The 23,192-nt window shown below is 58.3% G+C and overlaps 2 protein-coding genes across 2 annotated transcripts; one reads left to right on the top strand and one right to left on the bottom strand.

Annotated features, from left to right (window-relative positions):
* Window positions 1-626: 626 nt before the first annotated feature.
* Window positions 627-8,333, bottom strand: CAPG (capping actin protein, gelsolin like). The gene is made up of 10 exons (XM_029074997.2): window positions 8,189-8,333; window positions 6,659-6,693; window positions 6,078-6,250; window positions 4,739-4,893; window positions 3,725-3,892; window positions 2,930-3,079; window positions 2,659-2,751; window positions 1,189-1,321; window positions 979-1,067; window positions 627-847 (listed from the first exon to the last, which is right to left on the bottom strand). The coding sequence occupies exons 2-10, from the start codon at window positions 6,679-6,681 to the stop codon at window positions 782-784; spliced, it is 1,050 nt and encodes a 349-aa protein (XP_028930830.1). The 5' UTR covers window positions 6,682-6,693; window positions 8,189-8,333; the 3' UTR covers window positions 627-781.
* A 10,211-nt stretch (window positions 8,334-18,544) lies between these two features.
* SH2D6 (SH2 domain containing 6) lies at window positions 18,545-22,450 on the top strand. The gene is made up of 7 exons (XM_039913471.1): window positions 18,545-18,575; window positions 19,066-19,088; window positions 19,331-19,453; window positions 20,028-20,088; window positions 21,493-21,686; window positions 21,786-21,944; window positions 22,290-22,450. The coding sequence occupies exons 1-7, from the start codon at window positions 18,545-18,547 to the stop codon at window positions 22,404-22,406; spliced, it is 708 nt and encodes a 235-aa protein (XP_039769405.1). The 3' UTR covers window positions 22,407-22,450.
* The last annotated feature ends 742 nt before the right edge of the window (window positions 22,451-23,192 follow it).

A 23,192-nucleotide genomic window follows, 5' to 3' on the forward strand; every position in this document is an offset into this window, starting at 1 on the left:
CCAGACTCTCCACTTCCTATGTAAGATTTGCCCCAACTGGTGGCAAAGGGCATATGGAACTAAGTGCCCAGCTACTTGGCAAGGGCATGGGAATGGAGCAGTGTGATTGGTGGTAGAGGGCACCCATAAACCTGTTGTCACATCCCCAGCTCAGTGGCAGACAGGCACAGTAGCAGTCTGGATAGCCATAATGGGAAGAGAGAGGAGCTGGGATACCCTCCTCTTGGGTCCTGTTCCCCCTTCCTGGGATGGCTGATTACAACGGGCAAAGCCGCAGCAGAGGTCTCAAAACAGTACTACGCTGGGGGGCACTCAGTGAGCGTTTGGAGAGGGGGCTCCCTGGGGCCAGGGCACAGATGGGGACAACACGGATCATCCATGAAACCCTGCCAGACTCCCAGCCGCCCCTTGCAGGAAGGTCCCAGCCTCCTGGAGCAGCCCAGCTGAGAGCACTCCAGGCTCTCTGCTGGGAGGGGCCTGGGCTCTGCCCCTTTCCTGAGGAAACCTGCGGAGGGAGCGTGGAGACAGTGGGTTCCCCAAACTCCGGCGAGAGCAGGCTCTGGACAAAGCCCAGGGGAGGGACCCCAGGAGGACAGATGGGACCCACTCAGCTCGCAGCCTGGTGCTCAAGGTGGGAGGAAATAAGGCCCATTTGTCTCCTTTATTAATGCAGTGGCAGGGCAAGCGTGGCCATGGGGGCCCAGGTGGGGGCATGGGGTTAGCAGCCCCAAGCAGAGCTGATGTGGCGGGGGGGCGGCTGCAGGAATGGCGGTTCCCAGGCTTATTTCCAGTTCTTGAAGAATTGCTTGAAGATAGGGCTCTCCCGGCCCTGGGGCAGGATCTCCACCTACAGAAGTATAGCAGGAGGGACAGCTTGGGACCCCACCGTGGCCCAGGGCTGACCCCTGGCCCTTCCCTGCCACAGCCCTGGGCGGAGGCAGCGTGGTGGGATGGGGGGGGGGGGGCAGGTGTCCTTACCTGGGTGTTGGGGGCGTAGTGCATGCGCGAGATGAAATCCTCAGCCACCCGCAGTGCGGCCTGCCGCTCCTGCTCATTGGCCTTGTTCCCTGGGGGCAGGGAGCGAGCCAAGTTAGAGTGGCTGCAGGCCAATCCCGGGGGAGCCTTGGCTGGGGGGGCCGTGGTGCCCGCTGCCAGCTGCCCGGCTGAGCAACCCAGGGTCACACCCACCTTTCCACACATAGATCTTGCCACAGGCGCCGTTGTCTAGCACAAAGCAGTCGTCGGAGACCAGCAGCTGGGCAGGGAACGGGCTGCTATCCGCCACCTTGGTCAGGTCCATCTTACCAGTGGCATCCGACACCTGGGAGGAGTGAGTCCATGGGGAGACACTGCCAGAATGGCTGGCCCCCATGCTTCTCCCCCACTCCCAAACCACACAACGCATTTTTGACAGCAGAGCTTAGAAGGAGCTGATCCCCCCTCTCCAATCAATGGCACTTCATGCCAAGGGAGCAGGTGCCTTCACAGCAGCCAGGGTGTCCTCCGTCAGTCAATTGTATTTGCTTACTGTGTGCAGAGCACTGTACTGAGCACTTGGGAGAATACAATATAACAATAGACAAATTTCCTGCCCACAACAAGCTTACAGTCTAGAGGGGGAGACAGAAATGAATACATAATACATAAATGTATACATAAATTACAGATATATGCATAAGTTCTGTGGGATGGAGACTGAGGATGAATAAGGGGAACAAGTCAGTGATGCAGTAGAAGAGGAAAGTGGGGCTTAGGTCAGGTGATGTGCCTTCAATAAGGCTTTGAAGGGGGGAAGAGTAATTGTCAAACGTGAGGAGGGGGGGCATCCCCGGCCAGAGGCAGGATATGGGCAAGAGGTTGGCAGCGAGACTGAGGAACAGTGAGAAGCTTGGTATTAGAGGAGCAAAGTGTGCAGGCAGGGTTATAGGAGGAGAGTAGCGATGTGAAATAGGAGGGGGCAAGGGGATTGAGTGTTTTAAGGCCCATCGAGAGGAGTTTCTGTTGGATGGGCAGGCACTGAGGAGTGGGAAAATGGAGACAGAACAGTTTCATAGAAAAATGATCTGGGCAGCAGAGTGAAGTATGGACTGGAGTGGGGAGAGACAGGAGGCAGGGAGGTCAGCAAAGAGGCTGATAGAGTAATCAAGGCGGGATAGGATAAGTGCTTGTATTAATGTGGTAGCAGTTTGGATGGAGAGGAAAAGGCGGACTTAAGCGATGTCGTGAAGGGTCAACTGACAGGATTTAGTAATGGCCTGAATATGTGGATTGAATGAAAGGAGTCAAGGATAATGCTAGGGTTACAAGCTTGTGAGACAGGAAGGATGCTGGTGCCATCTACAGTGATGGGAAAGTCAGGGGGAGGACAGGGTTTGAGTGGGAAGATAAGGAGTTCTGCTTTAGACGTGTTAAGCTTGAGGTGACGGGAGGACCTCCAAGTAGGGATATCTTGAAGGCAGGAGGAGATGCGAGACAGCAGAGAGGGAGAGAGATCAGGGCTGACCTCGAACCTCAGTGTCCACAGAGGTACGTACCTGTCTTGGGTTTTGCCTGAGTGGCATGACCTTGACCTTGGGACAGTATTACTGAAGTGATGGTCCCCAAGGCCTGTCTCCACCCCCAGCCTGCAGGACACCCCCGACTCCAGGCTGGGTTTACCTTATACAGGGCGGCAGCATGGGCATTGGTCTGGTCGGCCGTGAGATCCTCCTCGGGGTTGCCCTCCCTCAGGGCCGGCTTGGGGCCCAGGACCTAAGGGAAGCACGTGGCTGGACAGGACCCCAGATAGCCCAACCCCTAGCCCGTGGCAGCTGCCCCTGACCTTACTCACCGCCCCTCCCCGCAAGCCTGGGGAAGTCGGTCCCCAGTCTCTCTCATTCCACCACAACCCCTTCCTTCCAGCTTCCACCCCGCCAAGGCCTCTTCAGACCTGCATCATCTCCGCCGGCTCCTCCCCGTCGGAGACAATCTCCACCTGAGCCTTCCCCCGCCTCTCGCTGTCCCGGATGGCCGTGGCCAGGTCCCGGGCTTTGTTGCGCTCCAGAATGTTGGATTTCTCGCCACACCATGTGTAGATGGTCTGCAGAGGCAAGGGGGTTGGTCAGGTACACCCAAGCCCTGCCACACAGGAGAGACCAATCGCGGTGCTCCTGGAAGCCAGGGCAGGGGCTGGATCCCTCTTTGAACCCCCACCCCTCAACCCTATCCTGCTATTCGGAGCCCAGGGGGTCACTCTCCTGCTGGGCCCATCAATACTGACTGAGCACTCATTGGTCACATCTGACCTTGCAGATAGTATCCAGGATGAATCCCACCCTGGGCATCCCAGGAAAGGAGCACCAATCGGCTGGGAAACATTTGTGGAGTCCCTGACCAACCTCAGAGAGCCTGTCCTGCATTCCCTAACTGACAGCATTTCACGCTTGCCCAGCCCTGCCATCTCACCCCATTGCCATCCTCAGAAGCCTCACAGAAGGGGCCGGGCTGGCAGGAGGAGGGGGCAGTGCTGAGGCCCATGCCCTCTCGGCCCGAGGGTGTCCACTGAGCAGATGGGAGTCATGCACAAGCTCACCATCACATGCCCAAAATCACACCTGCACCTGTTCCCCCGGGTCTCAGTCAACATGGGAAAATTCTGCCAGGCAGCCTGAGCTAGCCTCCAGGGTCCGTGCTCACATCCCACTGCTGGGTGGCCTGGGAGCTCCCTCACTACCTGAGACCCTACCTGGCCAAGGTCCAGAATGAAGCAGTCGCCAGTGTTGAAGCTCTCCCAGCTGAGCGCCCTCTCTGTGGCCCGGATGTTCTTCTTCCCCTTCACCTGATACAGCCTCCGCACCGGCCCCTCAGCGGGGCTGGGGGAGGCCCGATGAAAGGCCGACTCCACGCCCCCCTCCTGCAGAATGGCACAGGAAGAGTGAGGCCCCTCATGCCCCATGCGCCCCCTCCGTGGAAATGGCTCGGATGACAGAGCCACCAAACGAGGGCAGGGAAGGGCAATCCAGATGGCTGGGACATCTTCCCAGCTTCCAAAGAGCGGGCCAGAGGGCTGGGACTCCACACCTTGGAAGGACACTGGCTCAGAAAGGATGGGATTTGAGTTTGCAGAGCTAAGAAGGGCAAGGATGGGGTGAATATGGAATTTCTGATCCCCAAATGTCACCCCAGCAGGGCGAGGGGCACTCCTTGGTGCTGGAAATGGGCAGGATCAGAACAAGCACGGGGCGGGAGACCATGGCATATCCATTCCCACAGAATATTTTGCAGATAATATAAATGGGATCGAGATGGATTGGGTCACTAGGGGAGATTCAAGGATGGAGAAGGGAGAGTCAGGGGTGTGGGGTGGTTCCTCTGGGTCACTGGGGGAGAGTCAGGGGTGTTGGATAGCCCATCCCTACTCGTGTGTGTGTCCAAGAAGGCAACCAGTCCACAGTTTCCCCAAGCATCTTGCTGTCCCTGTTAGTCAGATTACTGAGCCAGATGAACCATGAGGCTGAAGGGGGGGTGGGAGGACGGTAGTGGGGGTTGTGTAGCTCATGTCCCGGTGATGGAGAAGCCCAGATGCAGGTGGATAATGAGGGCCAGGTTGCGGGGGGGTGAGCGGGGAAGGGAAGCAGTACAAAGTTCCAGATAGAAGGGCCCCTATGGCCAAGTAGCAGGGAGAGCTTCCTAGCCTGGCAGACAGGAGTTGGTCATGGGGAAGGGGAAGAGGGGAGGGGATGACCATAGGGATTCTGACCTGGTACTTGAGTCCATGAGGGAAGTAGCCCATGAAGCGGTCAGATTCGTTGCCTTGCACCTCTCGGTGCTGAATTGGCCGCTCCCCCAACAGCGAGTTGAGGTGCACAGAGAGCATGGCGCAGGCCCCCTGTTCGTCCCGCGAGGACTGTTCTCCTGGGAGAGGGAGATGGAGAAAGGATGCAAATCCCCGAGTCTCCCCAGGCTCTTTCCAGCAGGAATGGGTGGGCCCAGCTTTGACTCTAAAGCCTCTCCTGCCCGCCACAGTTTCAACTGGCGCATTGGGCCCAAACGATTGTCTTTCCTGCACATCAAAAGAGCCTCAGGAGGGTCCCTTCCACAGTCAGACATGGGGATTTTGGGGGTGGGAGGGTGGGGTGCTCACTCCTCAGTGGGGACCCCACCAGCAGGGAGTTATTGGCATCCTGACTCCTCCAGAAGGTTGCCTGATCTCCCAGATGGCAGGGGCTTAAAAGGTGCTCACTTGGCCGAGTGGAAAGGGGTTGGGAGTTGGGGCTCCCAGATTTGCCAATGGCCTGTTGGGTGACCTCAGACAAGTCACTTTACCTCTGGGACTGGGTCCTCATTTTTAAAATAAGGATCAGATCCCCACTCTCTTTTCTTCTCAGACTATCAGCCCAAAGTGGGGCAGGATCAGTGATCCTGCGGAGGGCATTCCAGGCCAGAAGCAAGAAGTAAGCGAGAGGACGGTGAGAAAGATGAGGTCAACGTACAGTGAGTAGGTTGGCATTAGAGGAGCAAATGTGTGGGCTGGGTTGTAGTAGGAGAGCAGAGAGGTAAGGTGGGAGGGGGCAAGGCGATTGAGCACTTTAAAGCTGATGGTAAGGAGCTTCTGTTTGATGCCAAGGGGGATTGGCAACTACTTGAGGTTCTTGAGGAGTGGGGAAGCATGGATTGAACGTTTTTGTAAAAAAATGATCCGGGCAGCTGCGGGAAGAGACAGGAGGCAGGGAGGTCGGCAAGGAGGCTGACAGTAAATAAGGAGGAACAGGATAACTACTTAGGTCAACGTGGTAGCAGGATGGAGAAGAAAGGATTGATTTTAGCAATGATGTGAAGGTTGAACTGACAAGATTTAGTGACAGATTGAAAAGTTGGCGGTGGGGAGAGGGGGTGTTGAAAGTGAAAGGTGAGTTGAGAATAAGACCAAGGTTACAGGCTTGGGAGATAGGAGGATGACGGTGCTGTCTACAGCGACAGGAAAGTCAGGGAGAGGACAGGGTTTGGGTGGGTGGGAAGACCGTGCTGCTCTCTCCAAATTCAGGGTCAAAGCTCCATCCCTCCCCAGGCCCCCGGCCCCGCCGCCTCCATTCACTGACCGATCCAGAGGTGCAGGTGGGAGAGCTCATCGGGACCGTTGTGCAACACCAGGTAGGAGTCGCCGGTGTAGAAGACGCCGTGCTTCTGGGGCGGCACGGGCACGGGCTTCAGCTTCTCCACCCGCCACAGGTGCAGGCCGGGCTCCGTTACCGACGGCTCGAACAGGGAGCCACTGGGGCCAGGAAGGAAGTGGCCGTCAGCTGGAGTGGGCAGGGGTCCCGGAGGCCGAGGGCCGGGACCTGGGGGATGGGGCGAGGAGCGGGGGGGACGGGGGGGAGCGGAACAAGGACAGGCCTGAAAGCCAAAGTACTGGCTCTGAGGGGGCAGGGGTCCCCGAGCTCCCGGGTGGGGGCCGGAGTCGCGTGGTGGGTAGTAGGTTGAAGCCACTGTTTCTTCTAGGGCAGTCTGGGCTGGGAACCTCACCTCCTTCCCCTGGGCTCCCACCCGGTCAGACCCGAACACTTCGGAGAGGTGCTAGAAAGACCCCTCCCCAGCCCTGTCCCACTTCCCCCCTCCCCGGGGGTTTGGGCCACTGCCAAGGGCAGAAATGAGGCGGGAAGCACCCGGGCTCGGGCGGTACCTTTTGGGGATGGCTGTATACATGGCGCCGGCAATCTGGAGAGGTAAGAAGAGGTGGTTGTCAGCGACTCTGCCGTTGTAGGCCGAGGCTGCCTACAGGCGGAGTAATGCTGTGGACCCGGGGCACGGACTCCGGGCACATGCCCAGGACTGACTAACCAAGGCCCCGGAGGATGAGGGCGGGGCTCTGCCTCGGCGCCCCGCTTGCTCCCCCCTGGGAAATGGGGAGGATGAAGTGGAAGGAAATGACCCGGCCGGAGGGTTTCTGACTGGCTCAGCCCGGGGTCTGGCAGTGAGGGGGTCTCGCCTCATTGAGGCCCTGACCCCTGCCCCGGCCGGACCCTCAGGGGCCTGCTCGTTGCAGCGGGCGCTGCTCAACCCGCTCAAGGGACCAGCTCTTCCCACTGTCTGTCACCAATCCGGCCTTGTCACTCGCCCCCTCGCCCCCCCTCCCCCGCCCATCCAGCCAGCTCCTTCCCCTTTCCCCGGCGGCGGAGAGAGCCGGGTGCCTCTGGGTGGAGCCGAGGAGGGGGCAGGGGCAGGGGCAGGGGCAGGGGCGGAGGGCAGGGCCGGGGGCCGCGCGGCCGACTGAGAAGAAAACATCAGTCTCGGAAAAGAAGAATCTCGGCAAACAGGAAAGTGGAGAGCGTGGGCTACCCCCGCTGCCAGCCTGGGGGGAGGGGCCGGGGCCGTTCGACGGCTCCACCCCCTTCCCCCACTTAGATTAGGAAAAGAGGATGAAGAGCGGGGAGGACTCTCCCGGCCCCCAGTGTGCCCCTGCCAAAGGCAGGATGGCCGGGATGGGGGCAAAGGGCCCGGGAGAGTGACAGCCCCCCGGCCTTGTCCCTTGGCCCGAGGAAGGAGGGAAGGAGGGAGCGAGCCCTTGCTCGGGGCTGCCCCTGCCCCTGCCCCGTGGCAGCCCGTGGCGGCCCTTGGCTCGCCGTGGCGACGGAAGCAGGAAGCCGCAGGAGATCGAATCCGTTTACTCAGTGGCAGCCTTTGGGGAGGGAGGGGGAGTCTCACAGTCCCGTTCAGCTGGAGTTCCTGGGAGGGGCAGCTGGCCCGCCCCCCCATCCATTTCTGCAGCTCAGTCCCCCGTACCGGGGGAGGACAGGAACCAGGGCCAACCTCGGCAACTCTCCTCCTCTTGCCTGGAGCTCTGGCTTGGATTCCCGCCAGTTCAGCCCACGTCGGTCCGGTCCCCTGGCCAGGACCGGCCGGCAGGTCTAGCTCCGAGGGGGCAGGGGGTCCCCGAGCTCAAGGCCCCGGGCCGCCCAGGCCCCCCGCCGCGGGGCCCGGCCCGGGACGTTTGCCCGGTGCAGGGGGGCAGGTGCAGGGCGGGCCCGGACGGGGCGGGGGGCTGGGGTCCCGGCAGGGAAGGGGTGCATCGGCCCCCGCCTGCGGCAAGTTTTGGTTGGGTGGTTCGGGTCCCGTTGGGTTGGGGCGGGACCAGGGCAGGGGACGCCACCCATCCCCACGGGCCCCGAGCCTCCCGGGGGAGGAGACCCTTCCCCCCCGAGAGACCGCTCACCTTTGGGGCCGCCGCTACTTCCGCAGGCTCCGGGCCCCGGCCGCTGCCCCGCTGCCCAAGGGGTCCGCAGCTCTCCCCAAGGGGGTCCGCAGCTCTGCCCAAGGGGGTCCGCTCGGCCGGTGGCTTGTGCCGGGGCTGAGCTAGTGAGTCACCGGGCCGGGCGGGGCCGGGTGGGGCCGGGTCGGGCCGGGCCAGACTCGGGGGGCGGGAGGGGGCGGGAGGCGGGGCGGGCCAGCCCGGGGAAAGGCAGCCCCAAGCTCAACCCGGGGCTCCCGCGGGCGGGAAAGGACGGGGCTATTGGGAAAGGTCCCTGCCCCCAGCGCCTCCTTCCTCTCCTACCCCTTCCCCTTGTCTCCTTCCCCTTCCCCTTGTCTCCTTAAAGGAGGGGCTGGGCATCAGGGGAAGGCAGCGGCCCCCAAATCCGGCACCCCCTTCCTCTGAGGGACTCTCAACCCCAACAGGGACTTTAGCTTCTCCTGCACAAGGAGAAAAAGGGGGTGGGCCCGGAAAGCGTACCCCGCCCCGACAGGGGCAGGGCATGGCACGGATGAGGTCTTGCCTCCCACCCCCAGAACTGGCCTTTTCCAGCTCCGTGTCTGACTGTGCCCTGCATTGTGCCTGCCCCTGGCACTCTGGGTCACACTGGGGAGTGCTGGAAATGTGCTGATAACTCTACCTGCCAGGCTTTGCCAGGGTCCATTAGAAGCTGCCCAGTCCCAAAACCACTTAGCCTGGGAAGGGCCGGGAAGTCTTTGGGGGCAGAGGGAAGGGTGGGTGGAGGAAAATACCTCAGGAAGGCCAGGTGTGAGAGGGTTTAGCAGAGTGAAAACCCTCTTCTGGCCAAAGAGCCCACTCCAAACACACACACACACACACACACAAACACACACACACACACACACACCCCCATACCCACCCCCCAACTCCCCTCCCCAGAAGCTGAGCCAATTGGCCCACCTACTCAACAATGGCCCCATCTCTCCCTTCTTCCATCTGTAAATTGTTTCGTGCCTGTTATTCCCCTGCTAGATTGTCAGCTCCTTGAGGGCGGTGATCCGATCTCTTAATTCGATTGGCTTCTCCCAAGGGTTTAGTGCCGTGCTCGGCACATTGGAGGCACTAAAGACCATCGCCGGAGTGACCGATGGGCGACTGAGGGCCTGGGGAAAGGCCGGTTTCCCGTGGATTCCTGGGCCCCTCTTTGCAGTTGGAGCCCAGCCGGGGTTTCCAGCTAAGTCTCCTGGCCGGGGCTCTGCTCCGATGAGGGGCTGGGCCTGTAAGGCCGTGGGCAGAGGGGAGGAGGGATGCTAAATCGGGTCTGGGCCTGCCCTGGCTAGTCAGTCATCTTGAAAACCACCTTCCCCGGGGGAGGAGCTAACGGGTGAGTCTCTACACCAATATCAATCTAAGGTAAGAAGGGCCAGTGTTCTGGGGCTCAGCCGACTTCTGTGTATTCTGAGGAGCTGCTGGGACCACGTTCACTGCCTAGGTCCAGAGTCTAGACTATTAGCTCGCTATGGGCAGGGAGTGTGCCCACTGATTCTGTTGTACTGTTCTCTCCCAAGTGCTCAGTATGGTGCTCTGCACCCAGTAAGTGTTCAACTTCTAGTCTGTGAGCCCGTTGTTGGCTAGGGATTGTCTCTTTCTGTTGCTGAATTGTACCTTCCAAGCGCTTAGTACAGCACTCTGCACATGGTAAGCATTCAATAAATGTGATTGAATGAATGAATGAACAAATACCATTGATTGGGTTGGGGGGGGAGGGTGGCAGACCTCCACCAAGCCAGTCAATCCAGCAGAGGTATTTCTTCAGCACCCCACAGCCCCATGCAGAGCATACAGTCCTAAGAGCTTGCGACGTATACTAGAATTAGTAGGCATGATCCCTACCCTCAAAGACCTTGCAATCTAGCCAAAGATATTACAGCTAGGAGGAAGTAATGGAGAACAAAATGCTCTGAGGGTTGGGGGAGGGGGTACCCAAGGGCTTACGTGACGAAGTGGCAATAGGGGGCCACAAGGGAGTGGAGAGATTCCAAATTAACTGGGGAAGGCCTCCTGGAGGAAATGTGATCTCAGAAGGGGCCTGCTGGCAGGAGCCCCACATCCATGGGGGCAGGTTTTAGCTTAATTATTGGATGGGGGGCCAGGAGAAGGAGATGTTGATCTCCACCAGCTGAGTTGGAGTTGGGGAGATGCAGCTGAGTGGCCCATGCATGCATCCCCTGGCCCAGATCCCTTCCCTGTTCTGCCCCTTGGAGCCAGACCCTCCTTCTCCATTACCTCCTTCAAGAGGCCTTCCCTAACTAAGCCCTCCTTTTCTCTTCTCGCACTGTCTTCTGTATCACCCTGACTTGTTCCCTTTATTCATCCCCTCCTTCCCAGCCCCACAGCACTTATGTACATATCTGTACTTTATATTAATGTCTGTCTTCCCCCCTAGACTGTAGGCTCGTGGTAGGCAGGGAATGTGTCTGTTTTATTGTCACACTGTACTCTTCCAAGCATTAATACAGTGCTCTGCACACAATAAGCACTCAATAAATACGATTGCCTGACTGACTGCTGACTGACTGACCTAAACAGCTCTCCCTCCCCTGGCCCTGCCCCAACACCCTTGGCCACACCCCCAGGGCCCTGGACTGAAAGTGAATCTGTTCCCAGTGTGGAAACCACAGAGGTAAATGGGGAGCAAACCGAAGCCCAGCTGTTCTCTGGGAAGGGGGCAGGCTTCCTTGTTGGAAGAGCCAAGCTGCCTGATCTCAGAGAAGCTGTCGGGGGGTGCATATGGGGTAGAAGCCGGCCTGGGCTGACCATTCGGGGCCTGGTCCCAGCCAAGTTCTCAGGCCGTGGCAGCTAAAGAAGGGGCTGTGACCAGGCCCATCAGCACCTCCTGATGAACGTTTCCCCAGCCCCCGGTACAAAACAGAGAACCCCATAGCTCCTGGGCCGGGGGGCTCCCCGTCCTGCCCACTTTTTGCCAAGGGTTGCAGTGAGGCTTTAATGGGACAGGTGGGATGACCCCCATGAGGTAGCAGCCTTGGAGACGATCAATCCAGGCTTCTGGATGATGAATTTAGAACCGGCCTGACAGTAAAAATGTGTTGTACTTTTGCTACACTTCCCAATCATCGTCCTCAGCAGGCCATGGCCAAATACATTCTTCCTCCTCCTCCTTCAGCCCTAATCTCTCTCCCTCTCTGCAGACTCACATTTCCTCCTGCCTTCGAGACACCTCTACTTAGAGGCCCTCCTGTCACCTCAAATTTAATATGCCTAAAACTGAATTTCTTATGCTCTCACCCAAACCCTGTCCGCCCCATGACTTTCCCAATCCCACTATCCTTCCTATCACACAAGCCCTTAACCTTGGCATTATTCTGTACTCATCTCTCTCATTTAACCCACATAATCGATCTGTCACCAAATTCTGTCAGTCCTACTTTCATAACATTGCTAAAATCTGCTCTTTCCTCTCCATCCAAACTCCTACTATGTTGACCCAAGCCCTTATCCTATTCCTTCTTAATTACTGTCAGCTTCCTTGCTGTCCTCCCTGTCTCCTGTCTCTCCCCACTCCAGTTCATACTTCACTCTGCTACCCTGATCATTTTTCTGCAAAAACATTCAGTCCATATTTCCCCACTCCTCAAGAACCTCCAGTGGTTGCCCATCCACCTCTGCATCAAACAGAAACTCTTCATCATTGACTTTAAAGCATTCAATCACCTTGCCCTCAGCTCCCCACTTCACCTCACTACTCTCCTAATATAAGCCAGCATGTATACAGTGCTTCTCTATTGCTAACTTTCTCATTGTACCTCAATCTCATCTATCTCACCACCAACCTCTTCCCCACTTCCTGCCTCTGGCTTGGAACGCCCTCCCTCAAGTCCAACAATTATTCTCCCCACCTTCAAAGTCTTATTGAAAGCACAACTCCTCCAAGGGGGCCTTCTCTGACCAAGTCCCCCTTTCCTCTTCTATTCCCTTTTGGGTAGCCCCCAGTTGCTCTTTTTATTCATCCCCCCTCCCAGCACTTATGTACCTATTTGTAATTTATTTATATTAATGTCTCCCTCTGTAGACTGTAAGCTTGTTGTGGACAGGGAATGTGTCTGTTTATTGTTTTTTTGTACTAAGTACTTAGTACAGTGTCCTGCACACAGTAAGTACTCAATAAATATGACTGATGGACTGACTACTACTAAAAACACTCCCTGTCCCCAATTTGCTAAAAATTTTGATCTTTCTTAGACGTGGCCAAATTTAGGTGCCTGCTGTTCAACCGAGGTGCCGAGTGAGAGTGAAGCAGAAAGACGGCAGGGCTTTTGCGGGGATACATGGGATGGAGCTAGGAAGAGGTGGGTAACGGGGGCAGAACACAGGATTTTAAACTCCAGGTCTTGGGGGAGACCTGGAGTGCAAGAGGCGGGGAGTCCGGCCCAGGCCGCCGAAAGGGGAAGAAATGGTCTCACCCTCAAGGCTGGAACCTGGGGCCTCTGACCCCATCACCCTTTCCAGAGTTGGTCCCCATGGGGCAAAGTGGGGTTGAAGTAAAAACCAGATTAGCCAGACTTTTTAAAATTCAGTCTCTAGGGGCCCAAATGACTCTCTTCTTGATCAGGGCTCAGCAGCCCTAGGGCCTCCACTGCCCTAGAAAGGGGACTGGGTCCCCCGTGGCCCGGCAGCTGCCCCCACGAGAACCCTATTCGCGAAAACATTCAGACCATCAGGGGTTAAGATTGCCTTCCGCCAGCCTCTCTGGGTGTTGTAGTCTCGATGCGGTGCTTTCCTGCCCACCCTCTGCAGAGCGCACTACAAACCCCACAATCCCACAAGGGGAGGGAGGGGGGTGTCATTCCCCTATGAAGTGGTCAGGTCCTCGCACAACTCTGGGGGTCTCAGCCCTTCGCCTCCTGCACGCCCCCGTTGACTCCCTCGGGTATGGGGCCTCCGGCTCTGTCCCTCCCCTGGCGGGAGGCTCAGAAATGAGGAAGACCCTGCGGGGCTGCAGCTGGCACAGGGCGGGTGGGTGGGGAAGAACTCTCAGGGTCACTGCCAGGGTCCAGGAATAGAGGGGCAGCAGTGTGCCCAGAGCCCCTACTGCCACGTGTTGATGTCTGTAGTCCAGAGGTTTGCTGGTTTGCTGTCAAACCTCCCGCCCATTTCCCCAGTTTCCCTCCCTCTCCGGAGCCACCTCGGTGGATTTAGGGACTTTCTAGTGGTGTGGGGTGGCGGCTGCAGTGGCCCACCGCCCAGGGAGGGGCTTGCAGTCTCCTGGGGAGATCAGCATTCATTCATTCAATAGTATTTATTGAGCGCTTACTATGTGCAGAGCACTGTTCTAAGCGCTTGGAATGTACAAATCACTAACAGAGACAGTCCCTGCCCTTTGATGGGCTTACAGTCTAATCGGGGGAGACAGACAAGAACATGGCAATAAATAGAATCAAACAGGCCTGCAGGGGTGGCGGGCCCAATAGGGGAGGAGTGTGAAAGATCTACAAGCACTCAATCTTGTGGGGGGAAATGAATCAACAACAAATAAGGCTCATGTGGTTTGTCTCTGTAAAGGAGAGTGGAGGCAAGCTGGCTTCCGAGTCAGCCCCTGGCTGGCCTTGGGACACCTAGTGCCACTCCTGAACTGGCAGCCTTGGTGCCTGAACCTTGGTGCCCTAAGGGTTTCACAGCCTCTGGACACCCCCGGCCTCATCTTCCCGCATTTTGCAGAGGGAGCGACTGAGGGGTGGGGAGAAGTGGCTTACCTGAGAGTCCTCCCTGGGGCTGGCACCCTGCCACCCGCCTGGGAGAACAGAGAAAAAGTAGCAGGTCACGGTTGCACTTCCGCCATGGGGTCCCAGGCGGGCCTTCTCCCCAGGGCCTCATCTCAGCTGGTGGTTGGCTCCCAATCCGAGACTCGGGTTTCAGCTGTATCGGGAGCAGCGATAGCAGGAGGATGGCCAGAGAGCCCGGACTTTCTGACTCCGGCCTTCTCTCCCTCTTTGGGTCCGGGCCAGCAGAAGGGAAGGGAAGTAGTCCTAGACAGGCGAGGTCGGGCTCCTGCATTGATAAGGAGGATGATTTTGGAATTGGAGTGCCAGTAAGGCTCACTTCCTCTCAGCCTAGCTGGACCTGGGCCAGGTTCTGGCTCCAGGCTTCTCTGGTTACCCCCTGGTTGGGCTGTTGGAGGCATTCATTCATTCATTCATTCAATAGTATTTATTGAGCGCTTACTATGTTCAGAGCACTGTACTAAGCGCTTGGAATGTACAAATCGGCAACAGATAGACAGTCCCTGCCCATTCACGGGCTTACAGTCTAATCGGGGGAGACAGACAGACAAAAACAATAACAATAAATAGGATCAAGGGGATGTACATCTCATTAAAACAGTAGCAATAAAAAGAATCAAGGTGATGTGCATCTCATTAACAAAATAAATAGGGTAATAAAAAATATATACAAATGAGCGGACGAGCACAGTGCTAAGGGGAGGGGAAGGGAGAGGGGGAGGAGCAGAGGGAAAGGAGGGGGGGAAGGGGGCTTAGCTGAGGGGAGGTGGGGGGGTAGAGGGGCAGCAGAGGGAGCAGAGGGAAAAGGGGAAGCTCAATATGGGAAAGACTCTTGGAGGAGGTGAGCTCTAAGTAGGGCTTCGAAGAGGGGAAGAGAATTAGTTTGGCGGAGGTGAGGGGGGAGGGCATTCCAGGACAGCGGGAGGAGTGGCCCAGGGGTTGATGGCGGGATAGGCGAGAACGGGGGACGGTGAGGAAGTGGGCGGCAGAGGAGCAGAGCGTGCGGGGTGGGCAGTAAAAAGAGAGAAGGGAGGAGAGGTAGGAGGGGGCAAGGTGATGGACAGCCTTGTAGCCTAGAGTGAGAAGTTTTGGTTTCGTGCGGAGGTTGATAGGCAACCACTGGAGGTTTTTAAGAAGGGGAGTGACATGCCCAGAGCGTTTCTGCAGGAAGATGAGCCGGAGAGCGGAATGAAGAATAATAATGTTGGTATTTGTAAGCACTTACTATGTGCAGAGCACTGTTCTAAGTGCTGGGGTAGACACAGGGGAATCAGGTTGTCCCACGTGGGGCTCACAGTCTTAATCCCCATTTTACAGATGAGGGAACTGAGGCACGGAGAAGTTAAGTGACTTGTCCACAGTCACACAGCTGACAAGTGGCCGAGCCGGGATTCGAACCCATGACCTCTGACTCCAAATCCCGTGCTCTTTCCACTGAGCCCTTGCAGGGGCGGGGAGAGACAGGAGGAAGGGAGATCAGAGAGAAGGCTGACACAATAATCCAGTCGGGATATTATGAGAGCCTGTAGGATAGGAGGTGACCCCAGTTACTCAGGAGCGAGGTCGAGGTCATTGCTCACCTCTCTCCTGCCAAAAAGACCAAGTAGGTCAGGGCTTGGGCAGGGTCTGGAGTGGACTCCAGGCTCAGGCAGGTTGGCCTGGTGCCTCGTGGGGCGCATCCCTCGGTGACCCAAATCTACCGGGTCGGGGGATCATGGTTCAATTCAGACCTGGGAGTCCTGTCTGCCTGGGGGTTCCCAAGCTGTCTGTTCCTGAGGGAAGGGAAAGCAGGAGCTCAACTGGGCTACGGGCTGTGCCCGGGATCGGTCTGTTGAGCAGTGACAGCTCCGTGGGCCGCATGGGGACTGGGCATTGATCCTCAGGGGCAGTCAGCGGGAAAGTTCCAGTGTCTTGGACTAATTTCAGAAGTCCACCACTTCCCTCCAGGATAGTGGACTCAGATGCCCACTTGTTCAGGATTCTTCTTCTGTTGTGTGGTCTTGTGCCCAGTACCTCAGGCCATCCTTCGGAGAAGGGATGTTGCCTGCCAGTCTGAAAGTCTGCATATTCCAGACTAGAGGTGGGCTCTGGCGGCACCACATGGGGCTGGCAACTTGGGTCCAGGGGGAGTAGGGGGCTGGGTTGAAATGGGGGCAGGGCCAAGCAGAGAGAGGGAAGTGGTGGGGAGAGAGGAGGGGAGTGGGGGCGGCGGGTGGGGTGGGGAGAGAGATCGCTCTCCTGACCTAGGACTGTATTTGGGTTTAGGAGATGCAAATCTGGGAAACAACAGAGCCCTTGTCCTGCTGGTTGGGGCCATTTGCATCCCTGCTGGGCTAAGAGAGCCACCCAGACCCTCTGCTCCACTCCTGCCCGCTCCCTCCATGGTGAGAACGTGCTCGGGGCCAGCTCCGGGCCCGGGATCCGGCGGCAATCTGGCCTGAGATGGGGTTTCAATCCCAAACCCCAACCCATGCTGGGACCCAAGCCTTGACTCGAACTTCCCTTTCCCGGTGTCGGAGCGGCATTGACCCCTCCCTTGCTCTGTGCTTCTTCTAGGACTGGTTCGGAGGAAACAAGATCCCGTGAGTCGCCCCACCCCACACCTCGGGCCACCTGCTCCATCCCTCGCATCCCCCCTCCCCTATCTCCCCTAGTTCTCGGAGAGCTGAGGGCACAGCGATCTGAACAGGGCAATAGTGCAACCCCCAGCAGTCCCCTCCCGGCCTGTGGGCATTCCTCCTCCATAGCCCCTCTGTGAGGTTTCCCCTATCTGCCCCCGGGGGCTCAGCTGGGCCCAGCCCTCTTCTTCTGGGGGCTTCACATCAGGCCTATTGGAATTCTGGGCTTCCCTGAGCGGAACTGACAGGAGTCTATTTGCAGGCTGAGGCCACCCCCACCACCGCCTCCACGGGCAAGTAAGTAACGGGGCAAGGGGCCTCTATTGGGGTGGGCTACTCTAGGCCAGGTTAATCTAGGTGGGAATGGGCCCAATCAAGAGGTTCTTTCCCTTGAAGGGGTGCGGGGTGGGGAGGGTCCTCCGGGGTCTTAGGGGTCCCCTTGCCCTGGGGGGCGGCTCCCATCAGCAGTGTGGACTGAGTGCCCCCTCAGCCCAGCACTGCCCAGTGCACTGTGAGATTCCTGGCTGGATCAGGAAATTGGAGCTCAGGGTGGGCTGGGAGATAGGCAGTGGGAGGGGCCAGGGTGGGCAAACTGACTCAGCTCCACCTGGCTTCCCCAGGACAGATGTTAGAAGCCTGTGGCCCCGGGTGCCTAGGTCTCCCACAGACCCGGAACATCTTGGTGAGGCTGTTCGACCCACACATCTCCATGGCCCCCACGCCTCCACCTGCCCCTGACATTTCCACTTTCGTCCTTCCACCCTCTCCAAGCATCCCCCAATCCACTCTCTTCTGCCCCATCCCTCCCCATTCCCTGCCTGCTCTCCCCTGGGGCAGGTGGTAGGCTGAGTCAGCCTCTGCTGCCCCTCTTCTGCAGAGCTTGGAGGGGGGCAAGGAGAAGGTGGGGAGTGGGGAGTATGAGGTGCCCCCCTATGAGGTCCAGCGCCGCCAAGTGACCCCCACCTGTCCAGCACCTCTGAAGGGGAAGGGTCTGTATTCAGGTGAGGAGGATAGAGGCAGGGAAAGGAAGGGCAGGGAGGAGAGGGGAGGGAGTCGTTGGGTTGTGTGGATGAAGGAGGGCTGGGAGGAGAAACTGAGGTGGAGGCAGAGCAGGGAGGGGCATAGGGACAGGGATGGGAGGCTCGGGCTGGGGCCCTGGGCGGGGAGAGTTGGCACTAGGGGGGAAGGGGGAAGGCCAGCAAGGAGGGTCCGAGGGTCTCAGCTATGTGCTATTTGTCATTTCCAGATTGGCCGGGTCAGAGTCGGCTCCCCAGGCCTCTGGGGCTTCTCCCCAAGCCCCACCCAGCCATGGTGAGCCCCTGCCCGCTCTTGGCCAAGTCAGAGCTCCAGCCATAGTGGGCACCACTTATCTGTATCATTTGCTTAAATTTGCTTCAGAGAGTCCCTGAGTATCAGCATGCAAAGCAGTCCGCTGTCCCCCGGCAACCCAGGGCCAGTCTGCACCCCCTTCCATCACCAGCTGATGGATTCCGAGCCCACTGGCTCCCTGCTCCAACACTTCCCAGGGCCCCCTTCCTTGGGCCCCCCCATCTTCCCGTCCCACCACCTTGCCTTATTTCCTGGGATTGTGCCAGGAATTAGGGAAGACAGGGAGGGTCGGTGGGTTGGACCAACTCATGGAGGCCCATGGACAGACTCACGGAGGTAGGCTTTCTATAATTCTGGCTTCTTCTTTTTGTCCCTTTTCATGCACCTGCACACCAGCCAATGACACCATCCCCCCGTGTACCCCCACACTTACAAACAGGCCTATCCGCTTTCTATTGCGTGCATGCGTGCACGGGCGCACACACACACACCCCCTTACACACTCATGCTCACTCTCACCGTCACATCTCTGTAGGAGCCTCCTCTCCCCAACTCTCTCTGGCCCCCGCCCCTCCTTCCCACAGATGCTGACTGCATTGAGCCTACAGGAAGCCATGACTCGGAGCCAGCTGATCGACCGCAGAGGTAGCGGCAAAGGCACGGGCAGGGAGAGAAGGCACAGCCGGGACCCACCCCAGGGTTGGCTGGGGCCAGTAGGGGCATTCATTCATTCATTAGTATTTACTGAGTGCTTAATATGTGCAGAGCACTGTACTAAGCGCTTGAAATGTACAATTCGGCAACAGATAGAGACAATCGCTGCCCATTGATGGGCTTACAGTCTAATCAGCAGTTCAGGGGGCTCACTCTGGCCGGGGTGGGGACTGCAAAGCTGCTGCCCGCTCCCATCTCGGAGTCTTCCCCAACTAACCCAGCACTTCCCCCTGGGGGGCCCTGGGATCCAGGGGCACCGGCTCAGGCCAGGGACTGGTGCTGAAACCCTTCCTTTGTCCCCATTGCTCCCAAGGGCTTAGTAATCTGTGGCCTCCCCAGCCCTATTCTTTCCAGCCTCTCTGACCCCCAGACTGGGCCCCTGACCCCACCCAGAACTGCCTCTATCTCCTTCTTCTTACAGGGTCGGGCTCCTTGGACAGCACAGTGAGTTACTGAACCCCACGGCCACCGCTTTGGTCCTGGCCCAGGGGCCCAAGCCTAGGCCTCAGAGTGGAGTGGGGGTGGGGGGTGGATGGAGGGAAGGATGGGAGGGGCTTGTGGAGAGGGGTCCCGAAAGGGGAATTCTGGGAGCCTCTTTCAGATTGTTGGTGTTAGTCCCAAGATGGAAGGATTCCCAGTGGGAAGCCGGGGAATGCAGCTCTCTGAGCTTGGGTGCTGGCTGTCAGGGGCCAGATGACCTGGAGGAGTTTGCCGGGCCGGGCCAGTCAGCGACCTTCCACCATCCAGCCCAGGGCCATTCCAGGCCTCTGGAGGCCTTTGGGCTGGACCGGACTGGCTCTGCAGCCATGGTGACTGGGGCAGAGCTCGGCCAAGAAGTCGCTCCTGGCTCGGTGGCCTGGGCTCTGAGTCCTCCCTCAGGTGGCTGAGCGGGAGCCGCTTTGGGAGGGGGCGGCCCTTGGCTCTGCTCCAAGTTGCTTCGGGGAGTCCCTCATTTTCACCCCCTTGGCAGGCACAGCCCCCAGCAGCTTCTTGAGGGCAAGGGACAGAATGGATTCTGTTCATCTCTCTCAGCTCCTCTTCACAAGCAACAGGAGTGCTGGGCTGGAGGGGACTGAGTTCAGTGGCTCAAGGCAAAGGATACTGTGCCACTGCCCTGCTTCATCCCCATTGGGTGGAAGAAGTTTGGTCCCTCCAGCTCTTCCCCTGCCATCAGGTTGGGGGAGTCCTGGCCACACCCAAAGGAGCCCGCATGCACCCATGCACTGCAAGCACGCATGCACACTCGGTGACTCAGAGGACTAACAGCCCAGTGATAATCCATCGCTGGGCCTCAGTGCAGCGGCTGACACCCAGAAGGATTCCAGTTTGCTCAGGGCCACATGCTCACACAGGCTCAGTCCCATTTCCACCCTGGCCCTGTAGGTTTCCTCCCCACAGAAGGAATCCCCTGAGAGCATCTACCTGGAGTGTGACCCCCACCCAGGTAAGCCCCTTCCTACTCCATGGTGCCTTCCCCTCCTCACCTCCTCACCTCCACCCCCTGCCCTCCTCGCCCTTCCGACAAGCCCTTCCTTCTACCCCCCACTCGACCAACTGGCTATCCTCTGTCCTGACCCCATGCAAGGGACCCTTGGCTTCTAGAACCAAACAATCAAGCTAAATTCTTGGGCAACTACAATAGGTAGAGACTTAATCCCTGCCCAGAAGGGGCTTACAGTCTAGGGGCTTGTTGAGCCTCCAGGCTGGGTGCTCCCCAGCCTTACCCAGTCCTTGACTCCCACCCTCCTACCCCCCGCCCCCTGGAGCTGAAGAAGGCCTCAGTCAACTCACCCACCTTCTCTCTTTCAGCCTCAACCCCGGTCCCCAGCCTGAGCCGGGTTCCAAGTGTTCAAGCTCTGACTCCTCCAAACCCTCAGCCCAAGGTCTCAAAGCTGCCCCGGTGAGTTTGTCTCAGAGCTCCCCGCTGGAAGTATCATTCTAAACATTCCTAGACGGGGGTCCCGGCCAGGCTGATTCTCTACCCTGGAGAAGGAGGAGAGACCAGGAGGGGTCCCCTGTTGAACTTTGCTTCCTAAATCTGCCCTCCACATACCTCTCCCCAGGGCCAACACCTTCTCCTGGGCAGCCGTCAGCGTGAGTGTGGGGAGAGGCATCGCAGTGAGCTGGAGGGTGGGGGAGTTGCCAGGGGTTGAGGGCGAGTGGGTGGGGGGCGGTATTGAAGAGAGGCAGGATTCGGGGTGCCCCCACCGCTTCCTTAACATGGCTTCCTGTGTTCCAGGGACCAGCGGAAACAGTTCCCAAGGGTGAGGAGTGGTCCATGTCCCTGCAGGGATTTGTGCCAGTCTGCCTGCCAAAGCCTCCCCCTTCTCCCACGGCTCCCTGCTGCCTCACGCCCCGCCGCCCCATCCCCTTCGCTGTCCCGAGGTGGGGGTTGGCCCAGGCTGGATGATTCCCCCACTTCCTATGTGCCCTGCCAGGCGAGATGGGGTTCACCTGCCCAGAAGCCCCTTCCAGGCTGTCCCCACAGGCTTGCTCCCAAGCCTGGGGCTGGCAAGTTCTCATCCAGGTCTTCTGATGGAGTGGGGAGAGGGTTCTTTTATCTCAGCTTTGGCTGTCAGTAGGGGCCCCTTCATTGCCAGGACTGTTTCCCTGTTCCAAATCAATTCTGGGCATTCCGACCTACACCCCCCCCCCCCCAGCTCCATCCCCATACCTTGCTCCCCTCCTTCAGCTGAGTACTTGCCACTTTCTGCAGCCTCCCTGGGGAACAGCTCCATAGATGAGGTGAGAGGGGTGGGTGGGTGAAAGGGGCAGGTGGGAGGGGAGAGAGACCAAGGGCCCGGGTCCTTCCCTGATCTGGGGTCCTCGCTGTCTCGACCCGTTTTAGCCTTCTACGAGCTGCAGGACAAAAACTCCGCATCCCCGCCCTCCCAGCCCTCGTTCTACCTACCGGCCCCCACCCCGCCCACTGGTTTAGTGTCCCCCTGGTGCTGTGTGCAGGACCCCAGCATCCTGACCCAACCCTGGTACGCAGACCCCTGTGACCGCCAGACAGCCGAAAGCGTCCTGCTTCTCCAAAAGGTAGCTACCTGACTCCCTAATGGGGACCCCCGGAGACCCTGACTCATCCCTGGAGCAATTACAATGAGCTGACTGCCCGGGGGTGGGTCTTGTGGCCAGGACGGGGCCTTCATCGTACGTCCCAGCTCGAACCCCGGAGGGTCCCAGCCCTTCACCCTGGCCGTGCTGCTCCACAACCGTGTCTACAACGTCCCCATCCGGCGGCTGGACGGCGGGCGGCACTACGCTCTTGGCCGTGAGGGGAAGATCCGAGAGGAGGTGGGTGCTGGAGAGTGGCGGGACTGAAGGGGAGCAGGCGGAGTGAGGTCCTGAACCCTGGGGACTACCTTCCCGTCAGCCTCAGCTCCTCCCACCATCCAGAGGAACACTTGGGTCTCTGTTGGCTGGGCCGAGGATGGGGCGAGTGCCCCTGGGGCCCTGTCCCAAATTCCGCTGCTAGGAGGGAGAGAAGGGGTGGAGGTAGGAAGGATGAGGTGGTTTGATGAAGCTGGCCACACCGCCCCCAAATCCCTGCAGGGTAGGGACCGGCCTGCCTGTCCAGTTCCTCTCCCCACCGGTTCCCTGCCACAGCTGGGCTCTCAACCCTGTCCTCCTTCCCCTCAGCTCTTCTCCAGCGTGGCCGCCATTGTCAAGCACTACTCGCGGAAGCCACTTCCCCTTGTGGACAGGCACACGGGCGCCCGTCAGTTTACCTGTCTTCTCTTCCCCACTAAACCCTGACTTCTGTCTCTCCCCTGGCCTCAGCTTTACCACATGGCACTAGTTCTTGGGGGGTGGGGGGGAGGCAGAGCTTGGGGCGGTGGGACGTGCATGGGAGCCTTGGGGAAGCAGGGAAATCTTTGAAACGCAGCATTGGGGGAAGTAAAGGGCTGGGGGAGAGTTTAAAGAAGGAAGGGACAGGGCAGCTCCCTGGTCATGAGGGGAGGTGGACAAGTCCACCTTATATTGAATTAAGTCAAAGTTAGCGTCCGATTTGTGGGACCTCTCTGTCTCAGCACAGACACGCGCATGTAACTATGTTTCTCCTCTGTAATAAAGATGGAGTATACAGTTCTGGGTTATTGATTTGGGTAAAAACAGGGTATCTGTGGTTCAGGAACCAATCCCCCATTCCCATTACTGTTCCTCTGGGAACACGGGGTCCGACTTTCAATGTGTCGACTTCAGATGCAGTGTTTCAGAAACCAGAGAGAGAAGCAGCGTGGCTCAGTGGAAAGAGCCCAGGCTTGGAAGTCAGAGGTCGTGGCTTCTAATCCCTGCTCCACCACTTGCCAGCTGTGTGACTTGGGCCAAGTCACTTCACTCCTCTGGGCCTCAGTCACCTCATCTATAAAATGGGGATTAAAAACTGTGAGCCTCACGTGGGACCACCTGATTACCCTGTATCTCCCCCAGCGCTTAGAACAGTGCTCTTCACATAGTAAGCACTTAACAAATACCAACATTATTATTATTATTATTCTCTGGGCCTCAGTTACCGCATGTGTAAAATGGGGATTAAAAACT

This window comes from Ornithorhynchus anatinus, chromosome 11 (assembly GCF_004115215.2).
Source record: "Ornithorhynchus anatinus isolate Pmale09 chromosome 11, mOrnAna1.pri.v4, whole genome shotgun sequence".
Classification (NCBI taxonomy): Eukaryota; Metazoa; Chordata; class Mammalia; order Monotremata; family Ornithorhynchidae; genus Ornithorhynchus; species Ornithorhynchus anatinus.